General features: G+C 39.2%; 1 protein-coding gene across 8 annotated transcripts in view; it reads left to right on the forward strand.

The window, feature by feature from the left end:
• Positions 1–26,495, forward strand: part of PAK1 (p21 (RAC1) activated kinase 1) — a 152,381-nt gene that overhangs the window by 89,283 nt on the left and 36,603 nt on the right. For all 8 annotated transcript variants that reach the window (XM_059930743.1, XM_059930742.1, XM_059930745.1 and 5 more), the window contains 4 exons: positions 4,284–4,384; positions 4,891–5,038; positions 8,830–8,867; positions 25,453–25,569. In XM_059930743.1, the coding sequence (XP_059786726.1) occupies positions 4,284–4,384; positions 4,891–5,038; positions 8,830–8,867; positions 25,453–25,569 (404 nt within the window). The remainder of the gene's footprint in view (positions 1–4,283; positions 4,385–4,890; positions 5,039–8,829; positions 8,868–25,452; positions 25,570–26,495) is intronic.

The raw sequence follows: 26,495 nt of genomic DNA on the forward strand, positions 1-26,495 counted from the left end.
TTAAAACTGTGGGATGCTGTGTCAGGAAGAAATGTAGATACAGGGCTTTGAGAGTGGTGATCTTTCTGTTTTCAAAGACATTTGGAGTGTAGGAGCTGAAGGGGCACTTAAGATCATCTAGTTCATTCTCCCCATTGTTCAGATGAGAAAGCTGAGCACCTGGACTATATGGTGTGGTAGATGCAAAACTGGCCTGGATTCTAGACCTTCTTGTGTGTCCCCCCCCCCGCCCCCCCCCTGCATTTTGCTGCCTTTCATCAGGGTTATGTTGGGTCTGTGGAGGCATTAGGACCTCAGAATATCTTTTGGCCAGTGTGCTGAGCTACCACAGAGCAGGATTTTAAAACGGGATTGTGAAAATCATGTCAGAGCTGATAAAAATGGAACATTTATTCCTGCCCTGGAGAGAATTTGCATGTCTTAGGCAGATTCCTTAGACTCCTTGTCAGGTTGAGTTAGGTGTCTGATCATTTGTTCCTTTCTTCACTCAGTGTCTGAGCACCTGTTTTATGCCTGGCTTTTGCTAGCTGTTGGGGATTCGTGATAAATTGGACATGGCCCCTGAACTTAGAATTCAGTCTGGTTGGAAAAAATAGACCCTTAAAATAGGCAGTTACTATAATGGTGCTGTGGGAACAGAGGGGAGGGTGAAGAACTCCCCAACCTAGAGATCAGGGAGGACTTCACAGAAGAGATGACCTTTAAGCTGAGACCTGACAAGGATAAATAAAAGGGTTTGTGTGGTGAGGTGGCAAGGGAAGGGAAAGGGAAAGGCAGGATTCACAGGCAAAGGGAGTAACTTGAGACAATAGGAAGAGGTGTGAAAGAGCCCATTACGTTTGGTGAACCATCACTGGTTCAGTGTATTTGGTGTAGAATGTATGAAGCATAAGTACAGGCATGCCTTGGAGATACTGTGGGTTTAGTTCCAGCTTTATTGTGTTGCTCACTACCACAATAAAGTTAGCATCACAATAAAAAGAGTCACATGAATTTTTTTTGGTTTCCAAATGCATATAAAACTTATGTTTATACTATACTGTAGTCTATTAAGTGTACATTTATGTTTAAATAAACAATATACATACCTTAATTAAAAATACTTTACTGCTAAAATATGCTAACCATCATCTGACAATGCAGGTTGCCACAAATTGTCAATTTGTAAAAAGTATAATATCTGTGAAGTGCAGTAACTCCAAGCACAGTAAAATGAGGTATGCCTGTAGTGGGAGATAAAGGAGAAGATGTAAGTCTGTAGAGCAGAGTTCTCAAAGTCTTTAAAAAAAAGAGTTTATTTTTTAGAGCAGTTTTAGGTTCACAGCAATATTGAGTGGAAAGTACACAGATTTCCTATTAACCTCCTGCCCACACATATGTACAACTTACCCCACTACCAATATCCTATACTGGGGTGGTACATGACAATAGATGAACCTACATCAACACATCATATTCACCTTAAGTCTGTATTTTACATTAGAGTTCACTCTTGGTGTTGTACATCTATGAGTTGAACAAGTGTATGTATATAAAGGCGAATATCCACCATTATAGTATCATATAGAATAGTTTCACCACCCTAAAATTCCTCTGTGCTCTGGTAATTCATCCCTCCTTCCCCTCAAATCTGTGGCAACCACTGATCCTTAATACTGTCTCCATAGTTTTACCTTTTCCAGAATGTCAGATAGTTGGAAGCATATGGTATGTAGTCTTTTCAGATTGGTTTCTTTCACCTAGTAATATGTATTTAAGGTTCCTCATTATCTTTTCATGGCTTGATAGCTCATTTCTTCTTAGTGCTGAATAATATTCCATTTTCTGGATGTATCACAGTTTACTTATCCATTCACCTATGGAAGGACACCTTGGTTGCTTCCAAGTTTTGGTAATTATGAATAGAGCTGCTGCAAACATCCACTTGCAAGTTTTTGTGTGAACAAGTTATCAGCTCCTTTGGGTAAATAACAAAGGAGCGCGAATGCTAGATTGTATGGTAAGAGTATGTTTAATTTTGTGAGAAACTGCCAACATGTCTTCCATAGTGACTGTACCATTTTGCATTCCCACTACTAATGAATGAAAATTCTTGTTGCCCCATATTCTTGTTAGTATTTGGTGTTGTCAGTTTTGGATTTTGGCCATTCTAATAGGTGTGTAGTGGTTTTTCATTGTTGTTTTAATTTCAATTCCCTAATGAAATACGATATTGAGTATCTTTTCTATCTGTATATCTTCTTGGGTGACGTGTCTCTTCAGGTCTTTTGCGTATTTCATTAATTGCATTTTCTTATTGTTGAGTTTTTTTGTGTGTATGAAATTATAGCTTTTCTTTTATTTTTAAAATTTTTATTGGGGTATAGTTGACTTACAATGTTTTGTTAGTTTCAGGTGTACAGCAAAGTGAATCTGGTATACGTATACATATATCCATTCTTTTTTAGATTCTTTTCTAAAAGCATAGTAATAATGTATATTACTATTATATAATGTAATATATGCCATTACAGAGTATTGAGTAGAGTTCCCTCTGCCATACAGTAGGTCCTTATTAGTTATCTGTTTTATATATAGTAGCGTAACAATACAAAGGCCTTGGGGTTGGGAGTCCGAAGACCTCAGTCCTGGCCCCAGATCTGCTTCTAACTTGCTCTGTAACCTTGGGCAGGCTACTTAACTTCTTGGAACCTCTGGCTTCTTCTGTCAAATGGGCACCAAAATCACTACCCTAGTTGTCACACAGTTGTTTTGAGGCTCCAGTGGACTAAGTCTAGCTAATACCAAGGCCAGAAACTCTTTTTAGTTGGAAAAGGATTATATTAGTTTGCTAGAGCTGCTGCAATAAATTACCACAAACTAGGGGTCTTAAACAACTGAAATTTATTGTTTCAGTTTTGGAGGCTAGAAGCCCAAGATCAAGGTGTTTGTAGGGTTGGTTCCTTCCGAGAGCTGTGAGGAAAAATCTGTTCCATTCCTCTCCCCTAGCTTCTGGCGATTTGTTGGGCTTGAAGAAGCATTGCTCTGATCTCTGTCTTTATCTTCATAAGGTGTTCTCCTTGTGTACGTTTGTCTTCAAACATCCCCTTTTTATAAGGACATTGACTGGATTAGGGGGCTGAACCTACTCCAATTTGACCTAATCATATTTTAAATAATTATATCTGCAATGGCTCTGTTTCCAAATAAAGTCACATTCTGAGGTACTGGGAGTTAGAACATATGAATCTTGGCGGAATACAAGGGTATGACAAGGGCACGACAACTCTTTAAATATTGAAGCTTTTTGTGCCAGATCAGCAGAACCTTAGTGAACACCTACTGTATGCAACACCCTTGATGATTACAAATATTCAGACTTAGTGATTCTTTAAGGTTGTAGCCTAGGGAAGCAGCATAGTATAGTGGTTTAGTGCTCAGGGCCTGGGCCAGACTGCCTGGATTTGAGTCTGACTGCTGCCAGTTACTAACCATTAGATCTTGGGCAAATAACTTAGTCTCTGTGCTTCAGTTTCTTTATCTGCAGAATAAGGATGACAGTACCTAACTGATAGGGTTGTTGTGAGGCTACAGTGAATATTAATAAAGAACTTGAATTAATACATAAGATACAAGGATATACTTTACAGCACAGGGCATATAGCCAATATTTTATAACAACTTTAAATGGTATAATCTATAGAAATATTGAATTACAGTGTTGTTCACCTGAAACTAATATAATATTGTAAATCAACTATAATAGAAAAAAGAAGGAACTTGAATCATTGCGCATGATAAAATATTAGCTATTCATTTAATTAAAACAACTTCCAAATCTAAAATTCTGTAATGTAGAGAACCTTAAAGTAGTCCATAATGAAAGATCAAACAGGCAGAAGCAGGTTATATAAGCTCATAGAATGTAGGATGTCTGGGTTGGAAGGCTCTTTAGAGACCATCTACTTGAGTCTTCTCATTTTGCAGATGGGGAAACCAGGGTTCAGGAAAAAGGAAGTGACTTGCTCTGGGTCAACTGACTCATTAGTGGTAGAACCAGGACATTCTAATGAATGTTCTTTCTGCTCCTGCTTTACTTTAGTTCAATGAAAAATTAAGCCTTTAATCATGCATTGAGCATCTACTCCAATCTAGGTCTGGCATTGGGCTCTGTAAATACACATGTGAATTTGTGTCACAGTCCTTGGCCTCTAAAGGAGCTTAGAGCTCAACAAAGAGATAAATAAGCCTAAAAATGTATTAATGTCCTTGTTTTTATCTCCTTTTTCCTGTTTCTCTTACAGCAAATAAAAAGAAGGAGAAGGAACGGCCAGAGATTTCTCTTCCTTCAGATTTTGAGCACACGATTCACGTTGGTTTTGATGCTGTCACAGGCGAGTTTACAGTAAGTCCTGGGTCACAGAAAGACATTTGGTCTTTCAGAGTTCTGGCTATGCACTGTTAGATTTAATCCTTTCCAGACTTCCTGATGCCTCTATATTTGCCCGAGACCCTCATTACTATCTTCTTATAGTAATGAGAGGGACACATTCCTCCCCTCTAGAATTGTACTAGAGAAGCCTTTGAATCTCCATTCCTTAAATAGACCTCAGTTAAGTGGCCCCTTGGCATCAGGCTCTGTGCTGGGCACTGATGATCCAGAGACAAATCAGACATGATTCCTGCTCTAAAGGAGGAATAGCCTGGTGAAGGGGCAAATACCTCAAGAAATGACAGATACAGTAAGATATGTGTTATAAGAGAGGCCTGTGTGGAACTCTGAGAGCAGAGAGAGAAAGGAATGACTAAACTCATCTTTAGCTGCCATCAGTTATCAGAGTTAGTTCTGAATTTCATTCAGGATCCCCTGTGATTATGCCTTGCTGACAGCCTTGCATGTCTCTCTTGTAGGGGATGCCAGAGCAGTGGGCCCGCTTGCTTCAGACGTCAAATATCACTAAGTCAGAGCAGAAGAAAAACCCGCAAGCTGTTCTGGATGTATTAGAATTTTATAACTCGAAGAAGACCTCCAATAGCCAGAAGTACATGAGCTTTACAGGTATGGGAATTGTGTCCAGGGCAGTCTAGGAAAAAAGAGGTTTTCATCTTAGTAGATGCCTATTGGTGTGGGGTGAAGGAAGAACGTTTTCTAAAGAGTGGAGATGGCACTTTCACTGAGATGGAATTTTGGAATTTGAGAGCCAAGATGATGGGTTTTTGCATCAAACTTGAGTCTTTACTCTGAAACTGCATGTTTTGAAAAAGTACTGTGATATTACATGTTAAGAACATAGACTTTGTGCTAGGAGATCTAGATTCTGATACTCACTATGTTCTAGTAGTCAGTTCATTTCTTTGAGCTTCAAAATGAGAATAATAATTCCTATCTCAAGAGGTTGTAATGAGGATAAGTGAGCTCATTGATATGAAAGTTCTTTATAGGTTGCAAAACGGCACCATGGAAATGTAGCCATCATTATCATTGTTTTCAATATCAGTAGGTTATGTGATAACCTGTTTAAGTAGGCAAGCCCAATTTCTTCCTCAAGGAACTAATTTTTATCAGTCCAATCAGTCCAATGAAAACCTGGCCAGTAATAATAAATGTTCTTTAGATGTACTCTCTCTATATGTATAAGGGACTGTGTTTTTCAGAATGTTTTTAATTGCAGAATTGGGATTAGAATCCAGGTCTCCTAATTCCTGGACCAGTACCTTTTCAGTTTACCACTTGCTTCTAGTAACTCTATTTGGAGCACCTCCTTCCACAGCAGAGAGATTTTTCTTTTCTTAGGCAAGTCATAAGAAGGCCTACATTTCTGGAAACTTGCCTTTTATATAGCATCTTAGAATATTAGGGCAAGAAGTATCTTTAGTATATACCACTTACAGTTTCCCCTTGCTTTGCAAACATTAGAGCCCAAAATGCCTTTCTAATGTGGCTAAATTAGTGATCTCTTAACCACTGGTCTTAACTCTGAGTCCAGTGCTTTTTCTGGTGTTCATGTTGTCTCTTTCAAAGGGCAGTATTGCTGGCGAAGGTGAGAACCAGGATGAACTAGCTAATTTTGAAGGATGCTTTCCCTAGCAAGTATTTGGCTTGTAGCAGTAGGCACAGATGGTGAGGATGACAGACTGCAGCTTTGCTCATGCTGCATAGTGGTACCCAGTAGAGTGTCATACATGTTCCTAGCATGTTTCCATCCTGATATCTGGCCCCGCTGGGTCTGTCTCACTTCTTCCATCGAGGGACTGGGTCATTCCAAGGCAGTATTGGGGTTGAGGGGTGATGGGTAGGAAAGTTTTCTAGATTACAGCTTGTGTTTTCAAGAGTTTGTCGTGGAGACTTCAGATTAGAAGCTGGCTTTGAAAGCCTCAGCAACAAAGTCTTTCGAAGAATCTGTTTTTATGTGTATGTGTGTAAATGTGTACAAATACTATTAATGTATATGGAAACATAGCTATGTGGGTTTGCATATGTTTGGAATTAAAGTCCACTTAAGTATTTATGAGTGAATATGGGTATAGATATACTCATTCAGGTAATTGTGTATATGTTCCTCCATGCATGCATAAATGAATAACATTGAGTGTATATGTATAGAATGTATAGATATGTGTCCATACAGCTACTTCTGTGTGTATAAATTTGTGCAAATATGTGTGTGTGTGTGTGCACATGCACCCACATGTGAGGGATTTTTTGTTTTCTGTAAGTTGAAGACCAAGGCAACTCCAAGCAAAACTGTATATTCGGCACTTTAAAAAAAAATTTTTTTTTAATTGAAGTATAGTTGATTTACAATGTTGTGTTAATTACTGCTGTACAGCAAAGTGATTCAGTTATAAATACATTCTTTTTTAAAATATTCTTTTCTATTATAGTTTTTCATAGGATACTGATTATAGTTCTCTGTATTATACGTAGGACCTTGTTGTTTATGGCACAGTTATTTTTAATGTCCTATCTCTCATTTTCCTATTTCCTTTCTTCTCATACTATTAATTATGATAACACTACTTCAATTTGTATATGCTTGCACATAAACCATCTCTTTTGATTCTCATGAGGCCTTGGGAGATTGGAAACGCAAGGGCATTATCCCCATTTTGCAGACTCAGGGAAATTAATTAGGCTCAGGGAAATTAAGTGACTTATTCACAGAGCCTCAACATATCAGTTGAGTGATATACCAGTGTTGGAAGTGTGTTTTCAACTTGGGCCTTTAAATCCTTTGCTGTCTAAAAGCCCAAGCACAATCCTCCGTGCCAATTTTTTGTTAAGTTTCCTGTCTTTTCATCACTTTATTTTCTGTACCAACTAGTAGCTAATGTGATAAGCAAAGCCTAGACTAGATTGACAATGCCAGGTTCTGGGTTTTCGCCCTACTTTGCGACTGATTTATGTAACCTTGAACCAGTTTCTTTTCCTCTGAACCTTAGTTTATTTATTTGTAAAATGAAGGGATTGGAAGTACTTTCTGCTCAGTCATTCTGTGCTATGGAATTTGATTTTTATATACAGAAATTGTACATCACATTTAAAAGGAGCAAACATACTTATTTTTTATATGGTGGAGATATATTTATTACCAGAATACCCAGTCCTCAAAAACACTAGCAGTACATAAGGTTGGGGGTGTTGCAAGGAAGGCATAGTATTGCACTTGGTATAGAATGTGCTTTTGGACAAGAAAAACAAGTGAGTTATGTTTAAGCTATATCCTGAATTGATTTATCCAGAGTACAGCTGGCTATGCAGGGTTTGTTTTAAGAACATATTGTCACAGTTTATGGGTTCAGAATTTGTCATAGGACCAAAGAAGCTATACCTGATACTTTCATGTATGATGGAATTGAGATCTTGGACATTCTCTGGGCTTGTTTCTTGGTGAGGAAGATGTAGGATTTGATATAATATTTCTTCTCCTTAATTCCCATTGGTGGTGAACTGGTGAAATCAATTTCTTCTTGGACTTTTAGGAATTAAAGAATAAATCCAAACACAATACTTGGTCTTTAAACTTATTTTCTTGCTAAGATTTCCATTGAGTCTGTTTCATAGTTTATCAAGTCTAAGATATCATCGATTGTAAGATGCATCGTTATTTTACATGCCCCTAAAGAAAAAAGAAGCTGCCAATTAAATCATGAAATACTTTTGATTGTAGGACACATCTCTTTCTGAGATGTTAATGTGAAAAAAATACATGTCTCAGAATTCATAAAATATGGTGATTTTCTGATTGAAGGAGCTTGGACCTATTCTTAGAAATAAGACCCTGCCTTTAATTATACTTGACATGACTAATGCATCTCTTTTCCTAAGGCTTAGTCTTTCTCTCCTTGTGGGGAATAGACATGGATGTAGAAGGATCCTTTCTAAAAGCTAAAGCCACATGCTGGTCATGATTTGTTATAGATGGCTCAGGGTGATGCCAGCCATGAATTCTTTCCCTTTCTCTTAGAATGCAGGAAATTTCCTTGATCATTGAGGCCTGATGATGTGGTTATAGTTCTAGCCTAGTATTTAGAATTAGACCAGGATTCAAATCTTGACTCCTAATAACCTTTGTGTTAAGTAATTTGTGGACAAATTACTTCTCTTCTCTGAACATCAGTTTCCAAATCTGTGAAAGTGGACATACTAATAGTACTGAGAGCTGTAGTGAGGATTAGAGGACGTAATGTATATAATGTGTTTAAAATGGTGTTGGGCCTGTAGTACCAGTAACACTGTTATTATTCTGAGCTTGGCAAATGCTTTACTGAATAGGCTTCCTTAGGTCTCAAGAAAGGATTAACTGTAATTGTTTACTGACTGAGTCCCTTGTCTTTTTCCTTTTGCAGATAAATCAGCTGAGGATTATAATTCTTCTAACACTTTGGTAAGCCTTTATTTCCTCTATTCTGATATGGGCAGGTATGATTTTTTAGGGATCAAGTCAAGTGTGGTAGATGCAGAGCCTGGGCTGGGGGGTACTCATCTTGGTCACTTTCCCACCCTGGGCCTCAGAGTAAAGGAATTGGACTTAATAAACAATAGGCATACCTTCCAACTTTAATTTATGAATGCTCTAGAAATCCTAACCCTGGAACCAGAAGAACTGGCGGCTAGGCTCAATTTTCAGTTTTCACTTTGACCCTTAGGAAAACCAGTTTGCCTTTCTGAGCTTCAGTTTTTTCATCAATAAATGAGAATGATACACTTTACTTGGAGATGTCTTCAAATAGCTGCATTTAGAGGAGAATTCTTTCTTTTGGGTTGGTTGGGTCTACAAAACCAGGATTAGGGCTAATTGTTGAAGGGAGCAGATTCTATTAATTTAAGATCATTCATTCTGTCCTCTGAAGTTGTAGTGAATGCCCTATCACTTGAAGGAATGTGATAGGAGTCATTGGTGACCTCAAAGGTCCCTCTGCCCTTCATAACTTACAAATTCTGTTTTCCAAGGCAGATTATGAGATGAGATGTTGATGTATCCGAAAGGGTTTTATGACTAGTAAGCTGTGACTTATATACTAGAATACTGCTATTCTTTATATCCAGTGTTGTCTCTTGTGCAAAGTTGGTTATTTCATGTTGATTTACTAAACATTTGCAAAGCCCCTATCCTATGCCAGGTCCTGTGTGGAGAAGTGGCAATATAGGGATGAATCAGACATTGTCCCAACTCCTAAGAATCTCCCAATCCTGTAAGTGACATGAAGGCACAAACAGTTATAGTGCAGCATGCTAAAACTTCATGAGGCCAGGAGCTATGTCTGACTTGTCAATTACTGGATCCCTGGCATCTGGCAAGTAACAATTTACTGAATAAAAGGTTGGGTGTATAAAGAAAGCTTCTTGATGGTGCAGTCTGAGCTGAATTAGTTATCTTGGGGAAGAATTATGAAGAGACAAGGGTATTCCCGACAGAGAATAATTAGCATGTGCCAAGACAAGGAGGTTCGTGAGGTAGGCTTGTACAGAGAACTGCAAGTGGTTTGTTATGATTGGAATATGAAGTGTGAAGGGACTAGAGGTGGGTGGTGAGGAGGGGAGGGTAGGCAGGTCAGATCATGTAGGAATTTTAACTTTATCTTAAAGGTAATGAGAAGCTATTGAAGAATTTTAAGTGGGGGGTCATACATTTTAACACAATACTGACCTTCCAAATACTTTGAATCATGCTTCCAGCAATGGGGATTGGTTTATTCTGAGTCATTTATACTGTAATCAATGATAAAAAATGTTCACATGTCCATCGCCTTGTAGCATACTGAGTCCTTTCTTATTCACTGCCTCTTTTAATCTTCATAGGAGTTTAATGAGGTGGGTTATTATCCTTGTATAATCGATGATAAAACTGAAATTGAGAAGGGTTAATGGCAGTAGGTATCTGATTCCCAGTCTGCATTGCTTTCCCCTGATTCATTCTTTCATCAAATGGAATAGATACAATTAAAAGGTGGGGAAAAAAAAAAAAAAAAAAAAAAAGGTGGGGAAGAATTTGCTAATGTTAAGATCCTTGGGAGTTTCTCCCCATTATTGAACTGTAAATTATTGAAGAAGGGGCCTTAACCAAAGCTGAGCTGTGCCTTGTGGCACAAATGTCTTTATGCCTTTATAGGAGGAGTAACAGCTATTATTTATTGTGTAGCTAATATGTACCAGGCACTGTGCTAATAACTTTATGTATGTTAGCATAATTAGTCCTCACAATTACTTTGTGAAGAGATTAGCATCCCCACTTCACAGGTAGGAAAACAGACTTTCCTGAAGGCTCATAATTGCTATTGTGGCACAACCAGATTAGAACTAGGGTCTTCTGAGTCCCTGTCCTGGATTTTTTTCACTGTGGCAGGGAACTGAGAAAGAAGATGTCAGAGAGGTCTTATAAAGGAGACTGCAGTAAAGCCTTAGGTCTGTTGTTCCTTAGTGAGGAGGAGGGGCCCTGGGGCTCATGCCATATGGCAGAGAGGATAACACCTGCTTGGTAAAAACCTGTACTGGTTTACCAGGGTGTAAAGGACATTTTTCTCCCCCAATTCAGAGTTTTCCCTGTGGCTCAGTCCTCTTTATTTTCTTACTAGTTTCACATGGGGGATATGGTTTGTACTGTGGTAGCATGGCATTGTTTTCCATATTGGTTTCACACAGATCTTTCCAATTGATTTGGGAAATAATTGGATGAGATTGTAACCTCCATGACACAAGTTAAGAAATTGGGACTCAGAGAGATTATGTGACTTGCTCCCTATCCTTGAATGAGTTAGTAGTACAAACCAATACAAAATTCAGTTCTCCTCAGCATTCATTTATGCATTCATACCATAGATATTTACTTAGCACCTTCTTTGTGCCCAGGTGTTAGTGATACACAGATAAATTTTACACTATCTTAGTCCTTGAGAAAAAATTAACAACAGAATAGAAGGATAAGGGCTGCAAGAGGGGTACATGAATAATGTACAATGGGGGTCATATTTGATGGAGTGATTTATTCTCCTTGGTAGTACAGAATAGTTTGCACAAGGTTCTTGGGCCCTAACAATTTGTTCATTTAATAAACATAACCTTTAAGGTTTCTTCTAGCTCTAAAATTCTTTTATTTGTGGTTCATTGGTCTGAGATCCATCTCCCAGATTACATAGCACTTAAGTACCTGAATTCTCATTTATAAAATGATCACCTATTATGTGATAGGCTCTTTGAGTGCCCAAGATCAAGGGCAGGTAAGGTCATTGCTCTTGATCTCACAGTTAGTGACAAATCAGAACACGTAAACAAGGATTGATAATACAGTTTCAGGTAAACATAGGCAATGATACCAGCCAGAGAAAAGGGCAATCAATGCTTTCTTGTGTGAGGTAACATGAACAAAAGCCAAGTTGTTAAGGATCCATCATGTCAGGTGAAAGAACTTGGACTCTGTGCTGGAGCTAAGGAAGTATTTTATTTTATTTTATTTTAATTTTTTTTTAACATCTTTATTGGAGTATAATTGCTTTACTATGGTGTGTTAGTTTCTGCTTTATAAGTGAATCAGCTATACATATACATATATCCCCATATCTCCTCCCTCTTGCATCTCACTCCCACCCTCCCTATCCCCCCCCCCGCCCCAGGTGGTCACAAAGCACTGAGCTGATCTCCTTGTGCTATGTGGCTGCTTCCCACTAGCTAGCTATTTTACATTTGGTAGTATATATAAGTCCATGCCACTCTCTCACTTCGTCCCAGCTTACCCTTCCCCCTCCCTGTGTCCTCAAGTCCATTCTCTACGTCTGTGACTTTATTCCTGGCCTGCCCCTAGGTTCTTCAGAACCATTTTTTTTTTTTTTAAGATTCCATATATATGTGTTAGCATATGGTATTTGTTTTTCTCTTTCTGACTTACTTCACTCTGTATGACAGACTCTAGGTCCGTTCACCTCACTACAAATAACTCAATTTCGTTTCTTTTTATGGCTGAGTAATATTCCATTGTATATATGTGCCACATCTTCTTTATCCATTCATCTGTTGATGGACGTGTAGGTAGCTTCCATGTCCTGGCTATTGTAAATAGTGCTGCAATGAACATTGTGGTACATGTACATGACTGTTTTTGAATTCTGGTTTTCTCAGGGTATATGCCCAGTGGTGGGATTGCTGGGTTGTATGGTAGTTCTATTTTTAGTTTTTTTTAAGGAGCCTCCATACTGTTCTCCATAGTGACTGTATCAATTTACATTCCCATCAACAGTGCAAGAGTGTTCCCTTTTCTCCACACCCTCTCCAGCATTTTTTGTTTCTAGATTATTTGATGATTGCCATTCTGATTGGTGTGAGGTGATACCTCACTGTAGTTTTGATTTGCATTTCTCTAGTGATTAGTGATGTTGAGCATCCTTTCATGTGTTTGTTAGCAATGTGTATATCTTCTTTGGAGAAATGTCTATTTAGGTCTTCTGCCCATTTTTTGGATTGGGTTGTTTGTTTTTTTGATATTGAGCTGCATGAGCTGCTTGTAAATTTTGGAGATTAATCCTCTGTCAGTTGCTTCCTTTGCAAATATTTTCTCCCATTCTGAGGGTTGTCTTTTTGTCTTGTTTATGGTTTCCTTTGCTGTGCAAAAGCTTTTAAGTTTCATTAGGTCCCATTTGTTTATTTTTGTTTTTATTTCCATTTCTCTAGGAGGTGAGTCAAAAAGGATCTTGCTGTGATTTATGTCACAGAGTGTTCTGCCTGTTTTCCTCTCAGAGTTTTATAGTGTCTGGCCTTACATTTAGGTCTTTAATCCATTTGGAGTTTATTTTTGTGTAAGGTGTTAGGGAGTGTTCTAATTTCATTCTTTTACATGTAGCTGTCCAGTTTTCTCAGCACCACTTACTAAAGAGGCTTTCTTTTCTCCATTGTATATTCTTGCCTCCTTTATCAAAAATAAGGTGACCATATGTGCATGGGTTTATCTCTGGGCTTTCTATCCTGTTCCATTGATCTATATTTCTGTTTTTGTGCCAGTACCAAACTGTCTTGATTACTGTAGCTTTGTAGTATAGTCTGAAGTCCGGGAGCCTGATTACTCCAGCTCCGTTTTTCTTTCTCAAGATAGCTTTGGCTATTCGGGGTCTTTTGTGTTTCCATACAAATTGTGCAATTTTTTGTTCTAGTTCTGTGAAAAATGGCATTGGTAGTTTGATAGGGATTACATTGAATCTGTAGATTGCTTTGGATAGTATAGTCATTTTCACGATGTTGAGTCTTCCAATCCAAAAACATGGTATATCTCTCCATCTGTTTGTATCATCTTTAATTTCTTTCATCAGTGTCTTATAGTTTTCTGCATACAGGTCTTTTGTCACCTTAGGTAGGTTTATTCCTAGGCATTTTATTCTTTTTGTTGAAATGGTAAATGGGAGTGTTTCCTTAATTTCTCTTTCAGATTTTTCATCATTAGTGTATAGGAATGCAAGAGATTTCTGTGCATTAATTTATTTTCCTGCTACTTTACCAAATTCATTGATTAGCTGTAGTAGTTTTCTGGTAGCATCTTTAGGATTCTCTATGTATAGTATCATGTCATGTGCAAACAGTGACGGCTTTACTTCTTCTTTTCTGATTTGGATTCCTTTTCTTCTCTGATTGCTGTGGCTAAAACTTTCAAAACTATATTGAATAATAGTGGTGACAGTGGACAACCTTGTCTTGTTCTTGATCTTAGTGGAAATGGTTTCAGTTTTTCAGCATTGAGAACGATGTTGACTGTGGGTTTGTCATATATGGCCTTTATTATGTTGAGGTAAGTTCCCTCTATGCCTACTTTTGGACGGTTTTTATCATAAATGGGTGTTGAATTTTGTCGAAAGCTTTTTCTGCATCTATTGAGATGATCATATGGTTTTTATCCTTCAATTTGTTAATGTGGTGTATCACATAGATTGATTTGCGTATACTGAAGAATCCTTTCATTCCTGTGATAAACCCCACTCGATCATGGTGTATGATCCTTTTTAATATGCTGTTAGGTTCTGTTTGCTAGTATTTTGTTGAGGATTTTTGAATCTATGTTCATCAGTGATATTGGTCTGTAGTTTTCTTTCTTTGTGACATCTTTGTCTGGCTTTGGTATCAGGGTGATGGTGGTCTCATAGAAGGAGTTTGGGAGTGTCCCTCCCTCTGCTATATTTTGGAAGAGTTTGAGAAGGATAGGTGTTAGCTCTTCTCTAAATTTTTGAGAGAATTCACCTGTGAAGCCATCTGGTCCTGGGCTTTTGTTTGTTGGAAGATTTTTAATCAGAGTCTCACTTTCAGTGCTTGTGATTGGTCTGTTTATATTTTCTGTTTCTTCCTGGTTCAGTCTCAGAAGGTTGTGCTTTTCTAACAATTTGTCCATTTCTTCCAGATTGTCCATTTTATTGGCATATAGTTGCTTGTAGTAATCTCTCATGATCCTTTGTATTTCTGCAGTGTCAGTTGTTACTTTTCCTTTTTCATTTGAAATTCTATTGATTTGAGTCTTCTCCCTTTTTTTCTTGCTGAGTCTGGCTAATGGTTTATCAATTTTGTTTATCTTCTGAAAGAACCAGCTTTTAGTTTTATTGATCTTTGCTATTGTTTCCTTCATTTCTATTTCATTTATTTCTGATCTGATATTTATGATTTCTTTCTTTCTGCTAACACTGGGGTTTTTTGTTCTTCTTTCTCTAATTGCTTTAGGTGTAAAGTTAGGTTGTTTATTTGAGATGTTTCTTGTTTCTTGAGGTAGGATTGTATTGCTATAAAGTTCCCTCTTAGAACTGCTTTTGCTGCATCCCATAGGTTTTGGGTCATTGTGTTTTCATTGTCATTTGTTTCTAGGTATTTTTTGATTTCCTCTATGTTTTCTTCAGTGACCTCTTGGTTATTTAGTAGTGTATTGTTTAGCCTCCATGTGTTTGTATTTTTTACAGATCTTTTCCTGTAATTGATATCTAGTCTCATAGCATTGTGGTCGGAAAAGATACTTGATATGATTTCAATCTTCTTGAATTTACCAAGGCTTGATTTGTGACCCAAGATATGATCTATCCTGGATATGTTCCATGAGCACTTGTGAAGAAAGTGTATTCTGTTGTTTTTGGTTGGAATGTCCTATAAATATCAATTAAGTCCATCTTGTTTAATGTGTCATTTAAAGCTTGTGTTTCCTTATTTATTTTCGTTTTTTATGATCTGTCCTTTGGTGAAAGTGGGGTGTTAAGGTCCCCTACTATGATTGTGTTACTGTCAATTTCTCCTTTTATGGCTGTTAGTATTTGCCTTATATATTGAGGTGCTCCTATGTTGGTTACATAAATATTTACAATTGTTATATCTTCTTCTTGGATTGATCCCTTCATTATTATGTAGTGTCCTTCCTTGTCTTTTGTAATAGTCTTTATTTCAAAGTCTATTTTGTCTGATACGAGAATTGCTACTCCAGCTTTCTCTTGATTTCCATTTGCATGGAATATCTTTTTCTATCCCGTCACTTGCAGTCTGTATGTGTCCCTAGGTCTGAAGTGGGTCTCTTGTAGACAGCATATATATGGGTCTTGTTTTTTGTATCCATTCAGCCAGTCTTTGTCTTTTGGTTGGAGCATTTAATCTGTTCATATTTAAGGTAATTATTGATGTATGTTCTTTTACCATTTTCTTAATTGTTTTGGGTTTGTTAGCGTAGGTCTTTTCCTTCTCTTGTGTTTCCTGCCTGGAGAAGTTCGTTTAGCAATTGTTGTAAAGCTGGTTTGGTGGTGCTGAATTCTCTTAGCTTTTGCTTTTCTGTAAAGGTTTTAATTTCTCTATCAAATCTGAATGAGATCCTGGCTGGGTAGAATAATCTTGGTTGTAGGTTTTTCCCTTTCATCCCTTTAAATATGTCCTGCCACTCCCTTCTGGCTTGCAGAATTTCTGCTGAAAGATCAGCTGTTAACCTTTTGGGGATTCCCTTGTATGTTATTTGTTGTTTTTCCCTTGCTGCTTTTACTATTTTCTCTTCGTTTTTAATTTTTGATAGTTTGATTATTATGTGTCTTGGCATGTTTCTTCTTGGATTTGTCCTGTATGGGACTCTCTGTGCTTCCTGGACTTGACTGACTATTTCCTTTCCCATATTAAGGAAGTTTTCAACTATAATCTCTTGAAAGATTTTCTTAGACCCTTTCTTTTTTCTTCTTCATCTGGGACCTCTATAATTCGAATGTTGGTGCGTTTAATGTTGTCCCAGAGGTCTCTGAGACTATCTTCAATTCTTTTCATTCTTTTTTCTGTATTCTGCTCTGTGGTTGTTATTTCCACTATTTTATCTTGCAGGTCACTTATCCTTTCTTCTGCCTCAGTTATTGTGCTATTGATTCCTTCTAGAAAATTTTAAATTTCATTTATTTTGTTGTTCACCATTGTTTGTTTGCTCTTTAGTTCTTCTAGTCCTTGTTAAACGTTTCTTGTATTTTCTCCATTCTATTTCCAAGATTTTGGATCATCTTTACTGTTATTACTCTGAATATTTTTTCAGGTAGACTGCCTATTTCCTCTTCAGTTGTTTGGTGTCGTGGGCTTTTACCTTGCTCCTTCATCTGCTGTGTGTTTCTCTGTCTTCTCATTTTGCTTAACTTACTTTGTTTGGGGTCTCCTTTTCGCAGGCTGCAGGTTCGTAGTTCCCGTTGTTTTTGGTGTCTACCCCCAGTGGGTAAGGTTGGTTCAGTGGGTTGTGTAGGCTTCCTGGTAGAGGGGACTGGTGCCTGTGTTCTGGTGGATAAGGCTGGATCTTGTTTTTCTGGTTGGTAGGATCGCATCCGGTGGTGTGTTTTGGGGTGTCTGTGACCTTATTATGATTTTAGGCAGCCTCTCTGCTAATGGGTAGGGTTGTGTTTCTGTCTTGCTAGTTGTTTGGCATAGGGTGTCCAGCACTGTAGCTTGCTGGTCGTTGAGTGGAGCTGGGTCTTAGCATTGAGATGGAGATCTCTGGCAGAGCTTTTGCCGTTTGATATTATATGGAGCCGGGAGGTCTCTGGTGGACCAGTGTCCTGAACTCATCTCTCCCACCTCAGAGGCACAGGCCTGACACCCGGTGTGAGCATCAAGACCCTGTCAGGCACACGGGAAAAAGAGAAAAAAGAAAAAAATATATTTATTGTTGCTCCCAAAGTTCACCGCCTCAATTTTGGGATGATTTTTTGTCTATTGAGGTATTCCACAGATGCAGGGTACGTCAAGCTGATTGTGGAGATTTAATCCGCTGTTCCTGAGGCTGCGGGGAGAAATTGCCCTTTGTCTTCTTTGTTCTCCCAGTTCCTTGGGTTCAGCTTTGGATTTGGCCTCGCCTCTGCATGTAGGTCACCTGAGGGTGTCTATTCTTCGCTCAGACAGGACGAGGTTAAAGGAGCAGCTGATTCGGGGGCTCTGGCTCACTCAGGCCGGGGGGAGGGAGGGGTACGGAATGTGGGGCAAGCCTGCGGCATCACAGGCCAACATGATGTTGCAACAGCCTGAGGCGTGCCGTGTTTTCTCCTGGGGAAATTGTCCCTGGATCACGGGACCCTGGCAGTGACGGGCTGCACAGGCTCCCTGGAGGGGAGGTGTGGATAGTGACCTGTGCTTGCACACAGGCTTGTTGGTGGCTGCAGCAGCAGCCTTAGTGTTTCATGCCCATCTCTGGTGTCCGTGCTGATAGCTGTGGCTTGCACCTGTCTCTGGAGCTCGTTTAGGCGGTGCTCTGACTCCCCTCACCTCGCGCTCCCCGAAGCAATGGTCTCTTGCCTCTTCGGCAGCTCTGGACTTTTTCCCGGACTCCCTCCCAGCTAGCTGTGGCGCACTAGCCCCTTCAGGCTGTGTTCACGCAGCCACCCCCAGTCCTCTCCCTGGGATCTGACCTCCGAAGCCCGAGCCTCAGCTCCCAGCCCCCACCCGTCCCAGCAGGTGAGCAGACAAGCCTCTCTGTTGAGTGCTGGTCAGCACTGATCCTCTGTGCGGGAATCTCTCTGCTTTGCCCTCCGTACCCCTGTTGCTGCGCTCTCCTCCGTGGCTCTGAAGCTTCCCCCCCGCCCCCACCCGCGTCTCCGCCAGTGAAGGGGCTTCCTAGTGTGTGGAAACTTTTCCTCCTTCACAGCTCCCTCCCAGAGGTGCAGGTCCCATCCCTATTCTTTTGTCTCTGATTTTTCCTTTTTCTTTTGCCCTACCCAGGTAGGTGGGGAATTTCTTGCCTTTTGGGAAGTCTGAGGTCTTCTGCCAGCGTTCAGTAGGTGTTCTGTAGGAGTTGTTCCACATGTAGATGTATTTCTAATGTATTTGTGGGGAGGAAGGTGATCTCCATGTCTTACTCCTCCGCCATCTTGAAGGTCTCCTAAGAAAGTATTTTAAATCGGAAGTATTTTAAGTGAGATAGTTAGATGTGCATTTTAGTCTAAACTACCATCTTAGAAAGATTCCTCTGGAAATTGGGTCAGTGTAGTGGGGTGAATTCATATGTTTACCTCTCCTGCTATACTAAATTTCTTAATTTCAGAAAAGATACATAAAAAATGAATTCAAAACAGTGCTCCAAAACAAAAACAGGACGTTAATAAACCATTGTCAGGAATTCATGGAAGGTAGAAAGCAGATAAGATCAGATTGATTGGAGCAGCAGAAAGCACAGCTGCTGTAGGTATGTGGAAGACAAATATCCTAGGAAGATAAGAGTAGCTCGAGAAAATGGTCTGAGAGAATATATATAAAAAACAGGAAGGAGTCTTGGGTCATCTTCAAGAGTAAATTAAATTCTGTAAGTGAAACAGCAGGGGCAATGTCCATGTTACAGTGAGCGAAAGGTACCAGAAGGTTGATCCTAAGCTTAAACCAGATACTTTTCTAAAGAAAGTAAACTGCCTACTTGAGAAAAATGCCTGGTGTGGGTACAGGGAGAGAAGAGAGAGAAGCAGAGCAGAGCTGGAGTTAACTAGAGATCTCTAAAACAGGCATAAAGTAGAGGAAAAAGGATAAGTAGCTCTGCAGTGGAAGAAAATACATTGAATTTCTGCATCCCAAGGATAAATTTCTGATGCTTTTGATAACTGGGAGGAGAGGTATACATACCATACATACCATACATACTCTTCCGTGGCAGCTCACCCTAAAGTGGTGCTTGCCAGTTACCACATCTGTATAACTCATGTACAGACTGCATCAGACCTCCCATTCAGAGGAGGGGACAGCAGAGAAATAGACTTACACAACTAGAGAGGAAACTCATGCTAGTCGCATACACTAATTAATATGGTTTTTCACTGATAAATATGAGGGGAGAGCCAAGGATCTCTAGACATTTGAGAGAAACAAAGCATTAAAGAGAAGGACCAAGAAAAAGAAATAAAACTGACCCCAGAGAAAATTGATAATTCAGGAAAGAAAGTTTTAAAAAATCTAATATATTGAGAGGTTCTATAGATGTTGCATTCACAAAAACACACTGCAGGTAGATCAATCAGAGGATTAAAAAAAGAATTCTTAGAAATTAAAAATATAGTTAAACAAATTCCCAAGGATTAAAAAATGCACGTAAGAGTAGATTATTGATATCAAATATAAAAACACATGGAAAATATGAGAGTAAGGGACACAGAAGATTATTCAAGGAGATTCAGGAAGAATTAGAGGATTAGAAGATTAAGACTATTGTCTTTGAAATTTCTGTATTGGAGTTTCTCTGTGCAATGCTTCTTCATTTTTAGTTGGCTTCTCAGTTTGGTGGAGTCCATCTTCCAGTAGCTTTGAGAAAGTAAATATTTAATATCTTTCAGGTCTCAAAATGGAGCGCCTCCATTCTACTCTACCATTTGATTGATATTTGGCTGAATATGGAATTCTGGGTTGAAAATAATTTTCCACCAGTATTTGGAAAACATTGCCCTTTTGTCATCTAGCTTTCAGCATTGGCTATTCAAGTTCAAAGCTATTTATTCCTGCATCTTTGCTTCTGACCTATTTTTTATTTTTCATTTGGGAAGTTTGTAGCATCTTTGTTGTCACCACTGCTTTGAAATTTCATAATTACATCCCTATATTCACCTACTTAATTTGTGAGGAGGTTTGTGGACTCTTTCAACCTGGAAACTCAAGGCTTCAGTTTTAGGAAATTTTCCTGAATTATTTAGTTGATGATGTCTTCCCCTCTTTTCTTTGTTTTCTCTTTCTGGAACTCCTGTTTTTTTAGACTTCCTAGACTGATTCTCTGTTTTTAAAAATATTTACTCTGTTTTTCCTTGCCTTGATTTTGCAGCATAGATATGTAGATTGGTTTTCAGGTTTGCCTGCCATCAGCTTTGGATTCAGTCTCCTTGACAGTTACTGCTCATCCATCAGTCATTGCCTCCTTTGCTAATCTTGCCTCCTATCCTGTTCTCTCCAACCTTCAGGTTTAATGCCTTTAAAAGGCCATTCGTTTATTATAGTTCTAGTGAGGTTTTAAGAAATAGATGCCTGTGTTCAATCTGCCATCTTTGTCAGGCATTCCTGAGGAATTTTCACTTTTAACTCCTTATATATCTATATTATATGAAATGTATAATGAGAACCTACTGGTTTTACATATAATTTAAAAATTTAACTTTTAAAAGGCAGCATTATTGAGGTGTTATTTACATACCATAATATTCACCCATACTGATTGTACAATTCAATGATTTTATTAAATTTATAGACTTGTGCAACTATCACTAGTCTAGTTTTAGAATATTGCCACCACCACAAAAGTTCCCTTGTACTCGTTTACACTTCATTCAAACTCCCATGCCCAACCCTAGGAAACCACTGATCTTCTTTCTGTCTGTATAAATTTACCTTTTCTAGACATTTTATATAAATGGACTTGTATAACATGTAGTCTTTTGTGTCTAGCTTCTTTCACTTAAAAGCTTGCGAGGTTCATCCATGTTGTAGCATGTATCAGCACGATTCCTTTTTATGTCTGAATAATATTCTATTGTATTGATATACTACATTTTTTACATTCATCAGTTGATGGACATTTGGCTTGTTTCTTCTTTTTGGCTATTCTAAATAATGCTCATACTAACATTCATGTACAAGTTTTGGTGTGGATCTATGTTTTCATTTCTATTTGGTATATACCTAGGAGTAGAATTTCTGAGTCATATGGTGATTCTATGTTTAACCTTTTGAGGAACTGCTAGACTGTGTTCCACAGTGGCTGCACCTTTTTACAGTCCCACCAACGTTAGGAGGCTTCTAATTTCTCCATATCTTCCCCCACATTTGTTATTGTCTGTCTTTTTTTTTAAAATATTTATTTATTTATTTGACTGCATCGGGTCTTAGTTGTGGCATGGGGGATCTTCATTGCCACATGCGGGATCTTTTTAGTTGCAGCATGCGGGATCTTTTAGTTGTGGCATGTGGAATCTTTAGTTGTGGCATGTGGGATCTAGTTCCCTGACCAGGGATTGAACCCGGGCCCCTTGCATTGGGAGCGTGGAGTCTTAGCCACTGGACCACCAGGGAAGTCCCTATTGTCTGTCTTTTGATTATAGCCATCTCAGTGGATATGAAGTGGTATCTCATTGTGGTTTTGATTTGCGTTTCCTAATAATGATGTTGAACATCTTTTCATGTGCTTTTTGGCATTTGTTTATCTTCTTTGGAGAAATTTCCTTTTTGTTGTTTATCTCTAATTTAATTCTACTGTGGTTAAAGAATACATGTTGTGTGTTTTCAGTCATTCAAAATTTATTGAGATGTGCTTTATGGCCCAGCATATGTTCTATCTGAATAATTATCCATAAGTGGTTAAAAGTAATGTGTGTTCTGTAGAACTTGGGTGGAAAGTTTTGTACATGTCAGTTAGGTTGAGTTGATTGATAGTGTTGTTAAAATCTATATCCTTGCTAATTATTGAGACCTCTTTCAGGGCTGTCCAGAAAGTTTTACTTTCTGCTTGGCTCTTTTGAAGTTTTTTTTTTGTTTTTTTTTTTTAAATAAATTTATTTATTTATTTTTGGCTGCATTGGGTCTTCGTTGCTGCACGCCGGTTTTCTCTACTTGCAGCAAGCGGGCGCTACTCTTCGTTGAGCTGCGTGGGCTTCTCATTGCGGTGGCTTTTCTTGTTGCGGAAGCACGGGGGCGCCAGGTGCGCGGGCTTAGGAGTTGTGGCGCACGGGCTTAGTTGCTCTGCGGCATGTGGGATCTTCCCGGACCAGGGCTCGAACCCGTGTCCCCTGCGTTGGCAGGGGGATTCTTAACCACTGCACCACCAGAGAAGCCCTTGAAGTTTTTATGTACATGCATAGAGCCAGGCATGTATGACTAGTATGGGGCCTCTCTCTAGTGTCTGCTGTACCTTTGGCCAGAATTTGTTTGCCTTATTCAGGATTGCAACCCCAGGCTAGTAGCGGTTGACACTCTCCTGCTACTACCTCTGGGAGGTCACTTCCACTGATGGCACCACTGGGCCTGGGCATTGCCCACTGCTTCAAATGAATATAATCCCTCTTGGGTCCCGTAGTTACAGCCTACCTCATCCTGGAAGAACCCCTCCTCTGATGGAGCTAGGGTGGGATGGATGGGAGCAATCCTGGGCCAGAACGGCAGAGATTCCTATGTTTTTACCCAAAGTTCAGCAGTTTTAAAATCATAAGCAGTTCTCTGTAGTATAGGTAGGCACCTGGAGGTTTTGGGAATACACCAAGCATGTCCCCTTCTCTCAGAGTCTTTGTATTTCTTCCATCTGCCAGGAATATTCTTTTCCCAGAGGGTCTGATGGCTCATTTTCTCATTTCATTCAGGCCATTAGAGAGGCCTTTCCATGACTACTCTATGTAAAGTAATAATTCCCTACCCTCAACCAATCTCTACTCTCCTATGTTTATCTTATTACTGCCTGGCAGTTTGGTGATTAATTTTGACTGTATCTTCTTCTAAAATGTAATCCATAAAACCAGGCACTTTATCTAATTTGTTCTTCAGTATAGCCCCAGAGCTTTGAATCGAGCCTGGTACACAGTGAATGAATGGGTGAGTTGAAGTCACTTCTTAAAAAAGAGGTTTGTGGTTATTAAACATAATGATAATTTAATTGATTCCTTACATCTTTCTAGCCCCTTGCCATTTACAAAGTGCTTGTATACTCACATCACTTCATTTCTTCCTCCCAGTGGCCCTCTGAGGTAGGCAGAGAGCTTCTGTCATCACCTCCATTTTATGGATGAGAACTGTAGCTTAGAGTGGGACAGCCTTGCCAAAGAACACAGGGATAAGAAATAAAAATCTGGGACAAAAACCTAAATCTCTTGATTCTGGTAGTTGTTAATACTACCACACAAAGCCATCACTTGTGGAAAACAGAATGTGTTGCTAAGAAAGGTGATGAAATCCCCTTCTTTATAGAGTTTTAGGAGGCAACAAACAAGTGTTTATAGTCTACATTAGTCAGCCCTAGGGCCTCTTCACCTGATGATGAAGAGGCTGCTGAGTTAACCTCATTCCCATTTTGGGTTCCTAGTTAAATTTTGCTGAGTGGAATATTGGGGAGAAAAGAAATTAGAGCAGAAAAATATCAAAATATGTGCTTTGACAAGGGAAGAACCTCTATTGGATTTTAGAACTGAAAGTGACTTAGGGTAACCCCTCAAATTATACCTGTCCTATTCTTCCACGTTCCTCGAGTGATGAAACTTGAGACCCAGAGGATGGATTCATTGCCTGTGATCACCAAAGCTAGTTGCTTACATATGCCTGTCACTGGCAGTTTTCTAGTTATGCCCTGCACTGGAGGTCCTGTTAGAATCTATGAGCTTGCCAGTTTTCCTTATCTTAGTATGTCAAATGTAGTAAAGACCAGGCTCCCACACAGTAGCTCTAGACTAGCATTTGACTAGACAGTTCCTTCACTTATCCCCTGTCATTCTGACTCCTGACATTCTGCTCTCCAGAGGCCCCAAATGGCAGCAGAAGGGAATTGTCCCTCTGTCTCCTGCATCATATGGTGAGCTGCTTTAGGACATGGGCCATCTTTTTCATTTTTGTACATTTATATCAAAAGCATCCATCATAGTATCTTACTGAGCACAAAGCAGATGCTCTGAAAATATCTGAAACTGTTGAATTATATCAATATATACAGAAAATCCCTTGCTTCTCTGGCCCTACACTGTAATCATTTAATCTCTATCAAAAATCTCATGTTTTGGAGCTATTTTGTCTCTTGAATATGTGTTATAAACAGTAATGGTATGATCTTTTTGCCTGGACCTGCCCTAAAACCTGCCAGTCTTAGCCCAGCTTTGGTACAGTTTACATGGGAAAATCAAGTTGCTGAGATTATAGCATATTCAATTAGTGGTGCTGGTAAGGTTCATTCCAGGACAGGGCAAAAGCTTAGTGAAATAGATAGCATCCAGTCTGGGGAAAAACTCATTGTCTTCTTGAGACAAGGGTCTCCTGATGTTCTGTATCTTCAGGTTGAGGCGAGGGCACCTGATGGCATAATGGTTGCAGTAGGTTTTCGTAAAGAAAGGAAAAGGAGAGGCAAAGGCCTCTCAGGACTTCCACTTACCGTATCAGAAAGGACTAAGGAATTACAATGATAAACTTTGTAAAGTCCCAAACTTTTGATCCCTCCCCTACATTTTGTACTTTATCCTATCTTTAGCATAGAGAGTAAAATTCATAGAAGAAGAAGGAACTATGATCTTGTGTTCAGAGTTTGGATTGGGCTAGGCACGTAGAGAAGCTGTAAGCTGGTTTCCCCATCCACAGTTAGGCTTTGGGTGGGAGAAGGAAGCCCCCAAGGGACTGAGTGGGGAGTGGTATCTAAAAGAAGAGAGGGAAGGTGGCTGAGTTCCTGAGACTGGCTACACAAAGGTGGAGATCTTGAGGCTGATATGTGTTTCAGGAAGGGTGTCAGGAGAAGGTTTCTTCTGGGAGATTGGTGACTCTGGTAGCTTAAGTTGCATGTCAGCTGGACATGATGAATCTGGCTTTTCTCCACTGTGCAGAACGTGAAGACGGTGTCTGAGACCCCTGCAGTGCTACCAGTTTCAGAAGATGAAGATGATGATGATGATGCTACCCCACCTCCAGTGATTGCTCCACGCCCAGAGCACACAAAATCTGTGAGTCTTTGGGGACGTGGGCAGCTTTGTGATTTATTAGAGTTTGGAGGGGGAGTGAGGGGTGGGTGCTGAGGCCTAGAGGTTTAATAATCTGGTAGCAGTCCTTAGATTTTGCAGGTGGTGAAATCACCAAATTACCTTGATTGAAAGGTATTTTCTGTATGATTAAAGACAAGAAGTGGTGTATTTATTTATCATTAGTTTGCAGATAGTCCCAAAGTGTCCTAGATAATTGGTCTTTGTACCAACTTAGGCCTAGTTTACTTAGCCTGTTCTTCACATACAGAAAGATATACAGAATTAATGTTACTTAGTGCAAGACTAACATAAGTTATTCCAGTCTCCTGGGAAGCAGCATATTAGCCTGCTATAGATCTTCTCTTCTCTGTTAAATGTGCAGTGTTCAGCCTCTTAGTACATCATTGATGATACTGTAAGACTCAAGAGAATTTATAAAAACATTAGTGCTATTAATACGCTGGACATCAGGAGTGCATTTTGATGCTGGATGTTGGCAGTGATTTTTATTTAACTTCTTTTGAGGTTTTTGCATCTCTGAATAGCCAGGTCCCTCTGCCCTCACTTGGCACAATCTGCCTTTCACATGATTTAGCATCATTGTGCACTGATCTCTCATCAGATGATACTCTACTAGTGTTTCTTTGTTTGGACTTTTTATTATGACACGAGCTGCATAATGAAAGAATGATCTAGGGCTTAAACTCTGTGATAATACAAAAAAAAGATTGTCTCTGGATTAGAGAATTCATGGAGTTGTTCAAGCAGATGTTGGTTGGTTGACTGACTATGGAGATGCTGTGGGGGAAATTCAGGGGGATTAGATGACCTTTTAGGATTAGAATTTATAAGCAGAATCTGTGGAATCAGCCTTTCTGTAGGCTACAGAGTCACTTTAAGGAAAATGA

Source organism: Balaenoptera ricei, chromosome 8 (genome assembly GCF_028023285.1).
Source record: "Balaenoptera ricei isolate mBalRic1 chromosome 8, mBalRic1.hap2, whole genome shotgun sequence".
In the NCBI taxonomy this organism is placed as follows: domain Eukaryota; kingdom Metazoa; phylum Chordata; class Mammalia; order Artiodactyla; family Balaenopteridae; genus Balaenoptera; species Balaenoptera ricei.